Below are 19,346 nucleotides of genomic sequence, written 5' to 3'. Positions count from 1 at the left end.
TATAACTTTCTACAGTAGTCTCATTAAAACTGTGCTGAATGCCCATGAGCCATGTAGCCATATGTATATTAATAACTCTGCGCACAGGTATTTCTTTCTGACTATATTACTTATATATTACAGGTACCAGAAAACCATTTTAAAAATTATGACTGTCCGTTTTCAAAAAAAAAAAAAAAGAAAGGCCAAACATTAAGGCTTACCACAGAAAGACTTCTTGTTAAGCTAGAGAGAGTCAGAGTCAGTATTACACATCGAAACAAAAAAAGCTGGTTAGTGGCCCAATTACATTACCACAGTGCTGCATTTAAAACAGGGAGGAGCATGCTTACCATACCAGAGTGCTCAAAAAGGTCTAATTTTCTTAGCTAACTTTTTAAATAAAGAATATTCCAGTTCTGAGAAGCAGTATGGACATGTAGTGTGTGTCTGGTAGTTTGCTTTGCAACAACTGTGAAAATCAGTGCAATACAGCTACTCTTAAGACAGGATGATGCCCTGACAGAGTGCCAGCTTGAGTCTTTGGAAATACGACTTTAGTTCTCTGCTTTTTATTGAGCCTTCTGTGATGCTCAAGGAGGCACTTTTAGTAAGGGGAAACCTCAACACCTGTACCTACTCTTCTTTTCAGTAAAGTTTCGCCTACTCTTCTCTTTCTGATTCATGTCCAAGACTAGAGGTCGGTCATGTCAGTAAAATAACAGTACAAAAGGCTGAAGGGATTAAACAATCTGTAGTCTTTCCAAAACTCCATGTAATAGATCAGCATTAGAGAGATCTCTAACTTCTGTTTGTCTATGATCTGCAGACAGCATTTGCTTTCAGGGAACCAGTGCCTTCTCTAGTACACACCTGATTCATTAACAACCCAGCAGTCATTGCCATTGCTTTCCACCAGCACTGATCACAGATCTGCTTGCAGGAGTGCAGGTGTGCATACCCACCTCTCAGATGCCTGGCCCTCAGGCCCCAGTGCATCTCATGTGAGTGATGAGCTCAGTGACTCTATCTTAGTGAGCTCTGCAAAATAGAGAAGAACTTCACTCACTAAGCAAGGTCACAACAGTCAGCAACTGCGTGTGCACAAGGGAGATGCTCTTCCACAAATTTAAAAGGGCTGAAAAGTCAGAGTTGGCATCTAGAGTCATGTTTTCTTCCACTGCAACCAATATTTTTCTGTATGGAAGAGAATTCTAAAGAGCAGGTGTGCCCAGGACCCTGTAATTATCCTGGGGCAAATAAGCTTCAAAGGCAGATGAATTTTAAGAACAGTCAGTGCTGGGTCTTCGGGATTACAGTTCAAGGCACCTGGCACTTTCTGCAAACAGGATTAGCAACTCTGGTGCCTACTTCAGTGCTCTAGGCTCCCCTCTGGCAGCTCAAGGCATTTGATGGAACTCATCCTCTGTTTTTTCCTAAAGTCAAATGCCAAGTCAAATGTTAGCTCTGTCACATCATCTGACTTGTGCTAACTGCAGTTTTGATGTACAATATCTTAGCAGATGAGAAATTTCAAGTAATTCCACTTGGCTTCACTTGCTGTGCAAATAGGGTGAACGTACCAACCCACAGTTGGCCATCTGAGAGCAGACAGCAGGTCTCTGCTGACACACAGTAACTTGACTGGGAATCTCATCCCAACCAGACAGTTTTCCAGTGTTGGAAGAGGTATCATGGCACATTACTATTGAACTACAATGTCAGGAGGATAAATGCAGCATGTCCTGAAGAACATACCAGTGGCATTTCACATCAAGAATACGAGGACTGCTCCTAAAAGCAGTGCCACGTGTTTTATTACGTTGGCCTACAACATCAGAGGTAGACACTGTAGCTGAGAATTTGCTCTATCAAATGGTGCTATTGTACTTTCTCTTGTACTTTCTGTGGAGGCATTACTTTCAGTGCAACCTATGAAGAATTTCTTCCATAGGAATGAATCTTACATAGTGTTTTCTTCTATTTTTTAACTGTTTGGGTTTTTTTGTTGTTTTTGTTTTTATCAGAGTACTATACTTTACAGAGATATTTGTTGTACTCACCTCAGTCTGTAAAGTATTCTGAGGCATTCTGAGAAGAGTACAACTGAAGTAGGGAAAAAAAACCTACAAATTCTAGCAAATACACTGTCATGCCACCAGCAGAGAAGTTTTGGGTATTGTTATTGTAAAATGAACTTTATTAATTACTATTTGGATATATTTTGATACTATATGGAAATGCACAGCTGAGTTAAGTGTGTAGACATTGTATACACACAGTTACAAAAGTGTATGCCTGTAAGTCTCTTGATGCTAATTATTGTTAGTGTGTATGTATTTTAGTTACTGAGATTGTTCTAATGCTTAAAAAGAGAATTACAAAGAATTAAATGCGCATTATAAACCATAAGCTTGATTTATAATGAACTTGCATTTTGTCCCTGCCGTCCAGCTGTCAGTAAATCAACTATACAGCTAAGGGCTCGTCTTGATATTTTGCTTTTAAAAGTATATTAATGACAAAACAAGGCTCTTTTACTACTACCTCTGGCATCAGTCTTTCAAACATAGCTGTGTTACACGTTTTAGCAACCAAATTAATTCCACATGAAGGGAAAAAGTATTCACTCCTTTTTTCTTTCCCTTTTTCAAACTTTGCAGACGTCTCGCAGGAAATGGCTTGACATACATTCCTAAGGGAGCATTTGCTGGCCTTTTCAGTCTTAAAGTGCTGTAAGTAAACTGTGTGTTGTTTGATATATTTCTGATTTCCTAAATGCTCCAGGGAACTAATTAACCAGTGAAGTTTTGATCAAGTAAATTACATATTTTGATCGGCTCATTTTGAACAATTCAGTTGAAGTGAAGATACATATGAACATCATTAAAGCTTTGTTTTTTCATATAGAAAATATCCTAAACACAAAGGTTGGAAAGCATTAATCGCATTCTAAAAACAACTTGCTCATCAAGTAGATGTCTCTGTACAATATCAAAGGTAAAAACTGGTTCAGTTCATAGTTTCTTTCATTGTCTCAAAAGGTCTGAGTTCAGGCCTAAAAACCTTTGGACTTTTCATGATCACACAATAGTGGGGGTATATTGCCTTTTCCTTGAGAGATGAGAGGGAAATCACTATTGTAGAGCACACTGCAATTTAAAATCTAATTCTTATTTTGTATCTTGTCTTTTGCAGTTTAATTACTCTAAGATAAGTTATTAAGAAAATTACTAAAATGAAGTAATAAGACAATACAGACAGTTGCTAAAATTATTAGCAGGCCAAAGGTCCCTGTATATCTGTAAAAGGGGATCTTTTCCTTCAGTTCAGAGGAATTCTTTTATTAGCAAGAATGCCAACCTCTTAGGCAGTGTCAAGCCAAGCCAGATGCTACTATAAAAGTATACTGAGCTTTACTGCAAAGATATTAGGTGGGAAAGAAGTACAAAGAGCTACCCATTCCATCCACTCTTAAGTTGAGCAGCTGTAGCTCTTGTTGGACTAAGGAGCTTCAAGCCTGCCAAAAAGGATTTCATTTACAATGTCCCATTGAGTATACCTCATTTTGAAGACGTACTATTTCAGTGTTACCAAGATAGAATCCTTTTATATATGTAGGAGTTGGTCTAAACAAGGATGTTAGGCAGTTTGAATGAAAATGTATTTTAAGGGAAGACAAGTTTCTACTGGAATTAAAAATTATTTTTCTGTCTTTGCAAGCTAAGTCATTCAACAGCTTCAGAAAATAAATTTGTCAGGTCATTGCTAACAAACATCCTTCCCAGAAAACTGTTTTCACTGGGAAATTTTCAGCAGTTCTTACAGAGACACATTTACACAAACCAAATAATAAACTGCTCCTACAATTAAAAATCATTTTGGCCATAGTAGCTTTCTATTAAGTGAGAGTTTCAAGAGTTGGTCCATCAGAACTTAATCAGAATAAGAAGCAGAAGTGCTGCAGAAGGAAAAAGAAATCAGTACATGAGGACGATTTCAGAATCACTGGAGGCAATTAGGAGCTCAAGCTCTATCAAAAGCAAGTAAGGTTTAATCTGTTAACTTCCTTACCTGCTTTGAAAATCCTGCTTAAAGCTGGTGTGTTAACAGAGCTAATGTACTGCATGTAATTGTTTGCTTTGAAGAGAATGAGCGTTTTGAAAGGAGCAAGGGGAATGGAGCATTTTGCAGACTGTTTCTGTGCTTGTAATCTTGAAGTAAAACCAGTACAAAGGAGGTAAGCTTAGCAGAAAATCTGCAGTAGGAAAAAATACTTTAACTGTGTTGATTCTGTTGTTTGTTGTTTTTTGGGGTTTTTTTTCATGCCACTCAAAATGTAGAATGCTGCAGAATAACCAACTACGCCAGGTTCCTACTGAAGCACTCCAGAACTTGCGCAGCCTGCAGTCTCTGTAAGTATCCTTGGTAAATTAACACGTGAGCTTCAATTAACAATAACATATGATATTATCTACTAATTACCTGTTATATCACTCAATAGTGTCTCAAACCAACTTTTTCTTTTGCCTCTCTTTGAAATGCTTTTCAAGAGAGTTGTACTCTCAATTAAAAATCGAAAGTGACTGATTTCATTCCAGTAATTTAATGACACTGGCAGCTTCTTTACAGTATATAAACTGGTTGACCACCCGAGAAGACATTCCTTGCTCTGCAGTGTGTTCTGTCTGTCAAGAAGAATATGGTCCCTGGAGCATCAGCCTTTCCCACGATTTCTTGTTAAGACTCTTCACAGGGGAAAAGAAAGAATCCCAAATGGCACCCTTGATTTTTTTTTCCATTTATTTTTTATTTTCAAGCAATATGGAAAATACTATTAGCTAATGAAACAAAGTATACTAGAGGACATTTAATTATATTCTGTGCTACAGGCAGGTCTCCATATTCATAGCTCTTGACTGGGTCATGCTGACTCAGTCTACAAGCTTCAGATTTAACAGAACTCCTGCCAGATTTCTTAAACTAGGAGTAAGGATTGGCTGCTTCATGGTATGAGTGAAATTATTTTGTTGTGTGTCTGCCTCATGACTTAACGATGGTTGTACCACATCATGCTAAAAGCTGATCTAGCCCTGGTAGACCTTCAACAGCAGATACTGAAGGAAAACTAAAAGGTCAGGTGAAGAATAAAATAATACTCCCTTGGTAAACTGTCCCAACTGCCAGAGTTTGGTGCTCAAGGACTTGCTGAGCGGCTTCTTTGAACTTGATAGCTCTTAAAGGATTTTCTTCTGTGTGCTAATGTAACACCCATTATTTTCCATAGCAGCATATCTGCTGATCAGCTAACTCTGTGATGAGGTACCTCTTTTTATTTGCTTGGAATTTACTAACACATTTGATGGTAATAGATGCTAATAGGTGCAGATTCAAGAAGGTATAAACAGCTGTTCCTTATTAAGGAACCCTAGATTTTATGTACCTCTGTCCTATCTCCAATGGTTACAACTGTTGAATTGTTTCTCACATGGAAGCTATTGCCTTCATGCAGTCATCCTTGTTATTCATTAGTGAACTTATTTCCAGTTATTCTATATTTTATTTGAGTTGAGTCAAGATGCAGTCAGACCTGCCTAGAATATTGAAAGTGTTGGCATAGCCTGGATTTACAGTGGAAAATATGGAGAGGGGTTTTTTTTGTTATTTGCTTTCCTGCTAACCCCCAAGCTTCATTTTGTTTAATTTTTTTAACAGCTACTGAACATTAAGCTATAGTTTTCACACAACACGACTTAAAGACATGCTTTTCTTAGCAGATTCAGGATTTTGTCTTGTCAAGTGGGAATTTCCTCCTCATGGGCCTAACTTTACATCTACGTATACTGAAATCCATTTTCCATATTGTTGTTCAGTCAACTGATTACCATTAGTTCCTTCTGATGCACTTGAAGTTCATATTTTGCAACTACATCATCTCTAGGTGATTGATAAAAGGCATGTTTTTTGGATATACAAAAACATTAGCCAACTCCGTGCTTTAGTTGATCACCATATTCCTTTACAGAATTATTTGGAAATAAGATTATTTTCAAGTTCCTAATGTGAAAATCCTCAGAGAGGTTCGAGTGACTATTGCAAAAAAATGTTGCTGCAGTGTGCAGTGATTACTGACATCACTGGTAAAAGTGTGATAGTGACAAGAGCAGTGTATATACTGATCTGGTAAGAGCTGAGGTATATTGCCTGGGAAGCATACTGTGCTAAACATGTTCTTATTTTTTTGCATGTAAGGAAGTTCGACCAGAAAGTTCACATCTTTTGCACGCATTCAGTTCAGACATAATCTGAAGGCCCAAATAATAGAATGAATCAATTTCCAGCAAACTTTTGTTGTCTGTATGTAACTTACCCATACACAGGCACACATTATACTATTTCAGCTCCCAGGTTCTTATGTCTGTCTTGAACAATACTTACCTCCTTAATACACAAAGCATTCGTTACGGTTTGTAAAGGTGAAAGAGCCTTAAGAATTAATTATCTTATAAATTGTTATTTGGTCTGTACCTTTTTTTCTTTATTGACCAGACAGCCTGAAATATCTTAGCCATATACTTTTGAGGTTACAGTTCTTTCCTTTGATCTTTTAAAAAAGTCATGAGAAAATGCTGGTCTACTGACTATATTAGATTTTCTTTCTGCTAAACAAACAAAAAAAAAATCTTGCTGAGATCACATCATTCTATACACATTCTGGACCAAAACATGATAAGCCAAGCAAACAAGGGTTCCTTTGTTGCTCTGAAAGAGACTGTTGAATTTCCAGCACACTTTCTAAACAAAATGACAGTCTCACTCATTCTTTTTTTGCAGATATTCTTTTCCGTAGGTGAAGAAGCTGAAGAAGTGAAGCAAACATAGTTGCAGTGTGTAGTCTGTGTAAGGGCTGATGTTTTGTGACAAAATTGAGGCAGACAGAGAATAGGAGTGATCAGCAGAAACTTTTAGACAGCTGCATAGCAGTCCCAAGATGGAACGATATGGGTTTGTACAGAAAAGCTACTATCAGCTGAAAGATGATCACTGGCAAAAGAGACCTCTTTGAGGAAAAGAAAACTATTATTCTTTTGTTTGCTTAAACCAGGTTGTGCTTGTCAGATAAAGGTGTGCAAAGATTCAATTTCTCGTTTCTTACAGTCTAGGAATTTTCTGCTCACAAGGTGGTTCTTGCATTGGTTTCTGATTTACAATAGGAAGTATTTCTTGAAACCTTTGAAATAGCAGTAGTCTTTTCAAGGGTGTAATTAAGAGGTTAAAAGCCTACACAAAGGCAAGTTCTATAAGATAACAACTTCTTGTATTTATTATGTTTAACTAGACAGGTGGCATGGTTTTCGAAAGCCTCATTAACCCTTTTCTTTAGGTTAGTATAGCTGCAAAAAAAAAAAACCCACCAAAAAACTGATGACAGGGCTTAGAACTGCCTTTGTATTTTCACCCAAGAAAGCCAGTCACGTAGAGGCAAGCCATCCTAACCACCTTGATACCTTAATGAATCTGGAGAGGATTATGTTAAAATCATTTTTATATAAATATGTATGTAATTGTGTGTGCATGCATCTCATGTGTATACAAGGGCTGCTCTGAAAGTAATGCCTCCTTCTTTACTTTGTTGGCCCATAGATGTGGTTATCTCCGTGTTCAGCATGTTATGTGGGCTGTAATTTCCTTTTGAAATTTGTCATGAATACAGATTATCTGGTTTACTAGCCCTAACAATTCAAATGACATTTGTTTCTGTTAAGCCAAGAAGAGGAAAATAAGTTCTCAAATTCCATGACTGAAAACAGCCAACACACAATGACTGGTGTCACAACTTAGATCTTGGCAGCAGGGTTTGAAGTGTCACTTGAATGCTGTCTCCTTGTGTAGAACTGACTGTAAGCAGACGGTCTCTGGATTTTACATTTCCCAAAGCTCCAATATCTCCACTTTGCTTTTAAATCAGGAAGGCTTTTAATAATTTGGAATATGCGTGTAATCCAAAAGCCTTTTATGTAGGTATACTGATTTATTTACTATTAATTTACTATTACTATTAATTATGACCTTGCTTTCTGACCATTTCAACTGAATTTAACTATTTGTTTAAATAGATTATTTTTTTTTTCTGTAGTGTAATTGTCTTATTATTTTTAGTGAGATCACTTATGTACCAGAATTGGCATTTCAGTATTGTTTAAACAAGAAAGGATTGATAAAGCAGGCAATGATGTACAAATTATTCTAAGATTTGTTCCCTGAGCATGTTAAAACATAACATTTTCTGTTATTAGCAACTGGTAAGTTGGAGATCTTTATTTGCAAATCTTAGTAAATAAAGGAGGGAAGTCTAATTGGCACTGCTGATGGAGAAGCGAAGCTTCTGCTGCTCTTTTATTGGGACTATTGTAATACATCACCCTGCAGTGAATGCCACAGATTAATTCAGTTTACTTTCTTATTTAGAAATCATTGTTAATAAGAAGCTTTTCTTATTGCACTGTCAGATAGAAATGATTATAATCAAGAATAGATCAAGTATTATCTCACTGTCCGTGCCAAACCAGAAATTACAGAAAAAAACAAGCAGTATTTGTAGTATGTCATACCACCTGCTTTCATTCCTGTAAAACTTAAAAGGACTTAAAAGTCCCTTGCCCAGAGAGGTTGTGGATGCCCCATCCCTGGAGGCATTCAAGGCAAGGCTGGATGTGAAAGATGAACTAGAAATCAACTTGGATGTTCTTAGCAATTTGCTTGGCTGGAACAGGTCAGAAAATGGATTTTTCATCTTTCTCCCTACTTCTCTAAACGTTTGACATTTCAAAAGAAATTCTTAATCTGAAAAAGGAGTTGAAGACTTTCATGGTACAGAGTTCTGAGATGCCTCCAGTTCAGTCTTGAAACTAAAAAGCCTTTTTTTCAGAAGTGTTAACGTTATAAACAGTTGGTTGTTTTTGTTTTTTTTTTTTCTACCATGATGCTTGTGTTAATAATCCTAATTTTTAGTTAAAAGACCAACCAACTTTGATGAAATCACATTCTCCCAGGAGAATTGTTTTCATGAAAAGACAGGAGCTTCAGTTGTGGTTTTTCATGTCACACCCCATGATAATGAAATCCACAGAAGGCTTTATCCTTCTTAGGAAACCCAGTACCTCAGCAGTTACCCTCAAACTCCCTGAGGAGGAATTTCCCACAGTTTAAATCAAGGTTGTGTGTACTCATGCATACAACTGTACACATAGACAAAGATGTCTCAAAACTCACAGTCTAGTTTTACTTCATGTTTTATCTGTGTGAGCTTCTAGAACCCTAGGGCACACTAGATAACAGAAGAGGGACTGAATTGTGGAGTACCAGGACAGAGCACTCTTCTCAGTCACACACTTTTCGAGCTTGATAAACAGCTAGGAGGAGGACAGACGTGCAAGGATCCCCAGACTGTTTGTGCTACCACTTAATATTTGAGTCCAGTTCCTACACGAACAGCTGTAGGGTCAGATTGCTTTCAAAGTAGAGTACAAATCTGAACTGAATCAGCAATTCCAGGCCACTGAGTGATGTTTTCTTGCATCCAGTAGAAGCTACTTGGTGTCTTAACTCCTTTCTGTCTGCTGAACAATCTCTCTAGGAATGCTGGGTTTTGTTTGTTTGTTTGTTTTTTATTCGTACCTGTAGAGATACATTTCTCAACCTCAGAACTGCTAATGAGAAATCTTTCTGCATGGCTGAAACCCACCAGGACGTACACTGCCTCTGGGAGGAGGATGAGAAGGCCAAGTGCTGAAATGATCAGACATAAGAGGTTCGAAAAAGATACAGGAGGATCTCATGGGCATCGTGTGGTGACATAGCGTAGCTGAAGCCAGTCTAGCAGGGCAAACAGGGCATAGGGGCACTCCAGATCACTGGTCACGACCATCTGCCCGGCTGCCCTGTCAGCGGGGTCCTTGGCACACTTCTGACTGCTGCCAGATGGGGTTTGGCTGAGCAGTTACCTGAGGCCACTTGGCAGCTCCTACAGGCCTGGGCCATCCTGTCAGCACCCTGCATGCAGCCACCTGCTTTGGGAAGCCAGCGGAGGTCACTGGCAACATTCCCAGACACACAAGACGTCTGGTCTTGGACCTCTGTTGTGCAGCCAGGTTCCTAGCATGACCCAACAACTCCTGCTGGCCCCACTCTTTCCCACTTTTAGGGCTTTGAGGCCAGTCTCAGTATGAAAATAGCTTTGGAACTGGATATTTGTGCTTTATATGACATGCTAGTATCGTGGCACACCAGGTGTATTCTAACCTGAGGAATGTGAAGAGAAATGCTAAGAATCAGAACTCTCAGAGCTGTTGAGACCTTCTCATGTTTTACGTGCAGACAGAGTTTAACTAAGCCACAGGGCAGAAACGAATGTTCTTAAACTATGACTTGTGACTTTTTTTCCTTCTATTTCAGTCTTGCTGTTGCTGCAAAGGGTTTCTTGTATCAGTCTTGTACAAGCCCATACAAGGGCTGAAATCTGTGGGAACTGCTGTGCTGGTGTGTTGTAATTAAGCTTTCACAATCCCAGCATTTTCCCCTGCAGATTGAAGGGGGTATCCTGCTTAAAGGGATATGTTGGAGAAACCATGCTTACAGTAACCAGCTCTGTTTTCATTAGATTCACTTTTCAAAGCTAGTTCTGATGTCATTCCTTACACATGGCTTTAGCTTAACTCCTATGAGCAAACCCTTGAGAGTGTCCATGTCACCACAATCTGATCCCCTTCTTTCTATGATGCCCACCCCAGACATGCCCTCTCCCCAGTTCTTGTTCATCATTGCTCCATGCCTTCCATGCCTGTCTTCTTCTATAGAGCCTGGGGAGGAAAAAAGTGGTAGGAGAGGGAGGAGCGTGACCTTCTGCCATCTGTGTACCTGCCATCAGTCCTCGTGTGCAGTCAGTTCCTTGCCTTCCCTGCCTGTTACATGAAGGATCTTATCATTTGGTTTTGTCAGAGTTGTATTCTTGATGTCTTTATCTATCATTGTAGCTTTCCTCTTGTCCCATCCCTTCATTATGTTCAGTCCCTCATCCCTTGCAAGAAAAGGCAATCCATGTAATAGATGTTTATCTCAGAGGGAAAAATGACCTGTGAGAAGTTTTCTTCCTGATCCCATACCTAGCATTCTACTGAACCTTGAATGAAGGAGAAAGGCTCACCAAAAAGACTTTAAGGACTTCCTAAACACAAGGTATATCATTAGGTTGTACCTGAGCTTGCTCTTGGGATAAGACTAGGAGAAAGGGAAAATATATGTATTCATGTGGAGACCTACCAGTGGCATAAAGCTAGGTGTCCATATTGAATTGATCCAAAAATATAATTCAAAACTAATCAGCCATACTTTCAATCCTACATGAATAATATCTTTTCATCATTTGTAATGCATATGGTCCTAGGATTCACAGAATGCCACAGGAAACACCAGTGTGATACAGTCTGCACAGCTTAAGCATTTTCTTTGAAAGGTTTGGACATTTTAAGTGAGCTTATAGTGAATTTCGTACTGTCTGTTTTATTTACATGATGTCTATGGGAAAAGATCAAGCTTTTCTGTTTCCCTAAACTGGCTCTCTCTGGAATATAATAGCAGCTTTCAAACTCACCTTGTTATCTATATATTTTCAATTATAAATAGGGTCATGTTTGTGAGTTAATGGGTTTAGTTTTGAAAGTGCCAAAACTTTGATCAGCGTATGTAAAACAATTGGCTGAAAACAATGATTTTGATCAGCGCTTTATACATCAGCGTACATTACCTACAGTATGACAGGAAACATAACCACTACTGAAATGTTTTATTATCTGCAAGAGGGGAAAATGGTACTTGGAAATTCTAAAAAGATTAGATAACAAAAGAGCACTCGAGGCAGTGCTCATGAGCACCACTAGGGTGTATAATCCAGTAATAGGACATGCAATGCAAATCATTGTAGTTTCAAATTTTCTTACAAAGTTTCTGTAAGGAATAAGTCAGCTACCTAGAATCTCATTTATATTACAGCAGTCCTATGTTGCCTGTTTTGCTTACATAGGAGTAGTGAGTTTATATTTGGAAACTTCATTAATAAACAAAATTGATTCCTTGATTTGCTGCTGAATGTTGGTAAGGTAGAAACCCGTACCTCGCTGAAGACAGCTGAAGTATTGCCTCTGCAGCCACAGGATCACACAAACAGCTGACTTCTGGCTTTGCCACGCAAGCAGGAGTTCTGTGACTAACTCCTCTGGAGTCCGTCCTCCTCTGGGAGGTCGGAGCTGCACAGTCAGCCTTGGCACTGAGCAAGAAGCTGACTGTCACAGTAACACATTTAGGTTGAATAAAGCCTCCATTCTTTAATCAGTGTAACTGTCAAATAAATGGAACTGTAAGTTCTTAGTTTACATACCAGCATCACACAGGGAAGAAATTTACTTCTGACCAAACACAAAGAAACCTCATCTACTCATTCAAATTATACCTTATTTGAAAACATAAGCATGGCACGGTTGTTGCCTGGGGAATGGGGGGAGGTACAGCATGACTATTTCTAAACATTTCCAGCCTCACCCATTTGTTGACCGACCCTTGAGTTATTTTGAAAGCTCTGTCTCTGCTGCCTGCCATGTCAGTTATTATATTGAAAATGTAATTGTACAGGGGCTTTGACACTGAACTTTATAAATTTGTTCCAACTGACCTTGTCTCAGTTATTTGCCAGCCTGGCACGAAGCCTTCGCATTCATTATTTGTTCTCATGCAGAAGGTAGAAGGAGCACAGAGCAGGAGATAGAATGGACCTGACGTTTTACGTGACTGAAAATGAGGAAGCAGCTTTAAATAAAGAGATGATCATGCCCATCACAAAGGGTATTACATTCCTCTCAGAACGAATTTAGGTTGTGCAGAATTACTTATTTGTTCCTTGGGTGTGTCTGTTTGTTTCGTAGTGTTTTCAAAACTCCTTATTAAATTTGTTTTTATTTCATCTCTGTACTCTTCTGTACAGACATCTTCAAGAAATGTTTTAGAGATTGACTTTCATGACATAGTATTTCTAGTGCCATATCTGCAAAAAGTGAAGTAGGGTTTTATCTTTACATACAAAAATGTGAAAGCAAAATATCACCTGCAGCTCTGGAGAGGTGTGACATGTAGTTGAGCTCCCTCTGTTGGCTCTGCAGCAGCTGAACTGCATCAAGTAACTTCTAAGGAAATCAACTGCATTAGGAACACTGATCTCTGTTTAAAACCATTTTGCTCAGCTATTGAGAAATGCTATGTTCGTTGCTCATTAGAATAATTGGACTGTGCAGCTTTTATGAAGGAGTAAGACATGAGCAGAAACCCAGAAATGATTTTTATTTTTAGCTTTAAAATTGATCGATAGCATCTGGAAACCCAGAGCAGCTTTCAGCACAGCAACTCAGTGATTTATAGATTCTGAGTGTCATGCTGAGTTTCTTATACTTTTTATCCCATACTTTCAAATAATTGGGAAAGTAAACAAATCTGTAACCGGTCCGTAGAGAGGCTTTGTTCAAAAGTGATTAGTCTATGCTCTCAGTGAACCAGAGACTCCAAAGGAGAGCTGTGAGCAGTGAGCCAGCTGCCTAGAAGACTTGTGAACACCATGTGAGGTCCAGAAATAATATTGCAAACAAGATGGAAATATAGAATCTCTGGCAAAAGAAGAATTGATGTGGCAAATGCTGCCTACCCTCATTGTGTTCTGGGTGATAGTTTCTTGTGAAAATCCACTGTTCTTTCCTCAGAATCAATTTTCTTTATTTCTTTTTTTTTCCTAGACGCCTGGATGCCAACCACATCAACTATGTGCCCCCCAACTGCTTCAATGGCTTGGTCTCCCTTAGACACCTGTGGCTAGATGATAATTCTTTGACAGAAATACCCATCCAAGCTTTTAGAAGTTTACCAGCACTTCAGGCAATGACATTGGCACTGAATAAAATTCATTACATTCCGGACTATGCTTTTGGAAACCTCTCTAGTTTGGTAGTTCTGTAAGTTTTATCAATTGCTTTTTAGCCAGAATCTTTGCTTCTTTGCTGGGCTCTGACCTCCTTGTGATAAATTACTTGAAGATACAGTGTTCAATTTAGGTGTTTCTTGAGATAACCTTTAATTAACATCCCCTAGTCTCTCCCAAGTTAGTAAATGAGAGATAAATAGCTGTGTATATGGGTTAACTAAGCCTCTGTTTTTTTCTTTCAGTGTTAATATTAAACTTATGCATCTTGGACTGTAAAGCTGTGGTTCCCTTCTACTTTTGCACTAGGCCTAATGATGATACTCTATGAGTTCAGTCCTACTTGTTATAGAAGATGTTATTTTTTAAAAACAAATTATTTTTTTAATTTGTTTAAGTATAAATGTTTTAAAATTATCTTAGAGAAACAGAGCTTCTACATCATCTTAAAGTCACATTTGCTAAAGTGTTTGGACCTTTAAAGTTTTGCCTCCAGTAAAAAATTATGTAAGGGAATTAAAAAAAATCATCATAGCTAGTCAGCAAAAGTAACAGGAATAGATGAGTTTTATGCTTTCTAAGGCAGTACTGAATGGACGAAGGTTAGGAACAGGAAATGAACTGAAAGCTTTCTGGGTGACTTAGAATGCTGTCCAGTAGAAACTACATATAGCTTCTTCAGAACTATGTGTAGTTCTGCTTTACTCAAAGGATATGTAGCTTTGTATTTTTATATATTTGCATACTGATATAACTAAGTGAATCAGATGCAAAATGCACAAAATCTGGAAGGAATACTCTGAAGCGTGGTTTCAGTTTTTTATCTTCTGGGAATGCACCAAGCAGAAAAAAATTCTAGACTGGCTGGAGAAACTGAGAAGTTATTTCAGGATACTTTGGAAAATGTTATATTATTAAAGAGAGAATGATATAGTCAAGGTTTACAAGCTGTCTGAAATTATAGCCTGTGAGAGACTTAGCAAATTTTAGCATATTCTAACCCCACTGTAAGCATTGAACCTGGCACACTTCAGGGTTCTTGGGTATTGTACCTACCATCCTTGCCTAGTGCTTAATGTATTGATGTAAATGTATGGGGCACCAAATATAAGTGTGCAATATCTGCCTTGTAGTACACAATCTTTGCCCTGAGTTTACATCATCAGTCACATTTCAGTTAAAGTGAATAGGGGAGTGGATAGGCTCCTCATCTAACCAAGCTCCTAGACATTTCAGTAATGCTGAGAAGATAGAGAATATCTTGAATGTCATTCTCTAGATCCCTACCATAAATGCAGAAATAGGAGGGCAGATAAGAAAGCCAGGAGAAAATGAGCACTTTATCCCCTGATTGCTTCTGCTCACTCAGGTTCCCATATTTTAGATCTGACCTGCTTCTTTCTGGTCTTCTGAGTAGCTGTGGTGTCCCTGTTCATTGCAGGACTAATTGTTGGACTAGATTTGGAGCTGGACTAGATGACCTTTATAGGTCCCTTCCAGCTCTAAAGTTTCTGCAATTCTATGATTCCATGATTTTTGGCTCATAAAAATATTACCGTGTGGTTCTGCTTTCTTTTGTTTGCTACTCTATTCAGTCTGGCAAATTCCCAGCTGTGTGTGAATATGCATGTTCAGCTGGAGCAGGTTTGAAGCTCCATCACTAGCAAGCCAAACTAAACTGGAATTCGTAGACATTCTTCATGCTATCTAAAACATTACAGCTCAGTGTAATCACTTAAAAAAATGATGAAGTTTTTCCTAGGAAGGGAGAAGCCTATAAAACATCTGTATTTCTACATCAGAAACCCCGCATGGACAGGGATACTCAATGTCTCTTGGTTCTGTGACCTTTAAAATTATCTTTGCAGTGCAGAATGAAGCATTAAAGGGTATGAAATTGGCAGCTCCTCAGTCACAACCCATCTTCTCTTTTAACGTGTTACTTTCATAGTTTTCCTCCACTATGAGACTGAAGTGTGAAGAATAAAATAAGTCTGCTGGGAAAAATGCATCTTCAGAAGCCAACTTAAGTAGCACTAAGTTGTACCTACTACCATTAATGAGCTTAACACAGATTGATTTTTTTCCATGTCAGTATAAAAATCTTAGAAGTAGGCAGCATTCTCCTTCACGTGGCAGGGTTTGACTGAAATGGAACATGCAGCAGTTAATCTCAGTAGCTGAATGTCTGAGAAGAAGGTGTTGACCTACAGGTGTATACAGTTTCAAAGGAGAGCAAATTAAAGCACTCTAAAAATTGATTAGTTTGCTCATCCCAGTGAAGCTGTGACTCCTTGTCCTATGACTTTGTGTCTTCTTTCATTCTTCAAGGGTAATGCCTGTTTCTGCCTTATTATCCTTCTGCTCACCTGCTCCTAGTCTGTGCCATCCCCTGTAAGAGCCTCTGAATATACATCTTCGAAGTAAAAACCTCCCACAGTTCTAAATGTTAATTAATAATGTGTGAGAATATGTATACAATTTCACAGCATTTAAAGAGCAAAAACCCACCCTAGAATTCCAGATTATGCCCTTTATAAGCCCTGTAGGTGGTTGTAAAACAAATCTCTTCTGTGGACCCAAATTGAATCCCACTTGGGTGGAGTGTTGTCAGGAGAAAGCAAGGGAAGGCAGTGAAAGTGCCTCCTCTACATGAACTTGCAAAATCATGACTTGCATATAATTGGTGCATGCCTGAAAACACGTTTATTTTGATTTAAGCATCAAAACGTTTTGCTTAAGTCCACTGTGCGCAATGTGCTTTCCTGACTGTGTGCTTAATGTTCCCCTGCAGACATCTCCATAACAATAGAATCTACTCCCTGGGAAAGAAATGCTTTGATGGGCTCCACAGCCTGGAGACTTTGTGAGTTGACCTCTTATTTGTTTCCTTTTTTTTTTTTTTCAGTGTTTTCATTAATATTCTGGAAGAATAAAAATAGCCTAAGAGCTAAATGTGTTTTTTGGCTTGCCTAATCGCTACAGGATCTAAGTGATGGTTTACAATGACTCTATTTTTGACTATAAAATTAGCTTGGCTTTTTAATAAGCATCATCAATTGATAAATTGTTGAAAGGACATTTGAGAACTGTCCTGAGCCTTGAAAAAGAAGTGGCTATTCATGAGCAGTTGTGTTTGACTAGTTTATTACTATTTACTTGTCTTGTTTAATCAATAAACCTAATGGCTAGATTGGGAAACTGTCACAAGGAAAAGATTTACCACAAAGAAACTGTCTCAGCATAGAAGAGTGTTATGAAATCAAATAATTTTTTTATTCCTGAAAATAGAGGAAGTGGCAAATACCCAAATTGTGTACGTTTTATAAGGAAAGAGATATCTCGGTTGTGTCCGAGATTTTGTCTTTAAAAGGCTTTGCTAAAGAATATCACTTATAAAGATTATGGTTGCCTGAATTTTTTGTCAAAGTTCTGTTCATATCTCTAGAGTAAGCAACAGAACCCCAAAATGCTGCAGGAACAGTAAAACCTTGCTTCTTCTGCTCTGCCACCTGTCACAATCTACTAAATCCTTCTCAGAGATATTAAGAGATTTCACCTAACTAGGGCAGAGGATAAAGGCCTGATTTGAGGAGCAAATAGACAAAATATCAAATCTGAATAATGCTAGTCTCAAGGTAACTACTTTCTTTCTCATCTACAGAAGTATGTACTGCTCATTTTCATGTTTCATGTTTCAGTAAGATCAGAAAGCAAGAAAACTTGGCTTTCGTTTTTTCTTTTCATTCCCTAGTTTCAGTTGCATTGATCCCTTTCAAATGGAATGCACTTCTACAGTTTTGACTTCTAGTCTGCTGTGAGTTGAGAGGAAGTCCCTTAGTGTAGCACCGGAAAGGGGGACAGGAAAGAGAGAAGGAAAATGTAATAGTTTGTTGTGTTTTTTTAAGTGAGATTCACATGGCACTTGGTCAAAAATGGGGAAAAAAAAGAACAATGGAATAAGTAATTGCAAACCCAGTTGCAGCCACCTGGTATGAAAGAGATGAAAACTCAGAAGACGGTCACGAGCCTGGGAATAAATGCAGGTGGAGTCCTTTCACTGCAGTAGGACAGTGTAGCACTTGCCTCAGACTCGCTACTTGCATACTGTATAGACCAGTTTCAAGGTAGTTTCAAGGTCATCTGAAGAGATCTCAGCATAAACGACAGATGTCAGCTTTAAGCTCATTTGTTTGCATTGATGCATAGGTCTGGAAACCACATATCACTGGAGGGCAAAGCAAAACTGTGCTTGCCTGTAATCTCTTTCTGTCAATAAGTGGGAGAGAGAGATTTACAAGCAGGAAGGAAAGCCTTGTTGAGTTCAGACAGCAGTTTCCTGCCTGAATTACTTCAGCCTGATACTGTTTCAATTTCCATCTATTGTAAGCTGTGATTTCTGTTTTGCCCATTCCATAAGGCTGTTCCTCAGTTTTTTCAGGCTGTATTCTTTGCATAGCAGTGCTCAGGGAGCACCACGCAGGCGCGTCTCAGTTTTAGTTTCAGGTGTCTTCTGACTACTAAAGGATGCACGTGTCTCGCTCAGGGCAGAAGCAGACTTATAGTTCATTCACTTTACCATAATGAAGTCTAATTGCCACTGCAGCATGAGCAGTTCTTAAAGCAAAGGTCACTACCCAAGCTGAACTACTGCTTTTACAATTTGCATGGTTAGAAACATTATCCACATGAGTACTGCCAAAGCTTAAATTTAACAATACAGTTAATGACAAAGTTTGAGTTTATTGTATGATTAAAAAAATAGGAATGGGAATGTGCCCTAAATAGAAGTTTTTGCAGAACATCCATGCACTTTAAAGATTTCCTGGATTTGTGTTATACATGTTCATTCAATGCATGAAAAGTGGTATTTCATTACGAATGCCAACAATTCTGTTATTCTTGATGCAACACAAAACCTAAATAACACAATCTATTTTCACACAGAGATTTAAATTACAACAGTCTGGACGAGTTCCCCACTGCTATCAGGACACTAACAAACCTAAAAGAACTGTGAGTACAGCATTTATATTAGGATGGAGGATGTTTTGTCTAGTGTGTGACTGATTATTTTCTTAATGCTGGTGATTTTGTCAGTAATCCCTAAAAACTGATATCCTAGGAAAAACTAATAAACATGCCAACGTGCATAAAAGATAATTTTCAACATGAAGTTTAGAGCATTCAAGTTCTGACAACTTTTGTACTGCATTGTGCAGCAGATCTTTTTTCAGGAACTTCATCCTTGGAACACAGTTATTCATTTTGTGTCCCAAACACAGCAATTGTTCTTTCCAAGCAGTCCAAAATATCACAGTCTGCTAGACTAAGGAAAAAACATGGCCCTCTT

General features: G+C 38.4%; 1 protein-coding gene across 1 annotated transcript in view; it reads left to right on the top strand.

Moving 5' to 3' along the window:
• LGR5 (leucine rich repeat containing G protein-coupled receptor 5) overlaps nt 1-19,346 on the top strand; it is an 86,022-nt gene that overhangs the window by 44,066 nt on the left and 22,610 nt on the right. Inside the window, exons 3-7 of the mRNA XM_065743302.1 lie at nt 2,643-2,714; nt 4,323-4,394; nt 13,812-14,027; nt 16,788-16,859; nt 18,941-19,009. Of these exons, the coding sequence (XP_065599374.1) occupies nt 2,643-2,714; nt 4,323-4,394; nt 13,812-14,027; nt 16,788-16,859; nt 18,941-19,009 (501 nt within the window). The remainder of the gene's footprint in view (nt 1-2,642; nt 2,715-4,322; nt 4,395-13,811; nt 14,028-16,787; nt 16,860-18,940; nt 19,010-19,346) is intronic.

This window comes from Cyrtonyx montezumae, unplaced genomic scaffold (genome assembly GCF_038088225.1).
Source record: "Cyrtonyx montezumae isolate F1298 unplaced genomic scaffold, pur_monq_1.0 scaffold_3, whole genome shotgun sequence".
NCBI classification, from domain to species: domain Eukaryota; kingdom Metazoa; phylum Chordata; class Aves; order Galliformes; family Odontophoridae; genus Cyrtonyx; species Cyrtonyx montezumae.
This window is presented reverse-complemented; position numbering and strand designations above follow the sequence as displayed.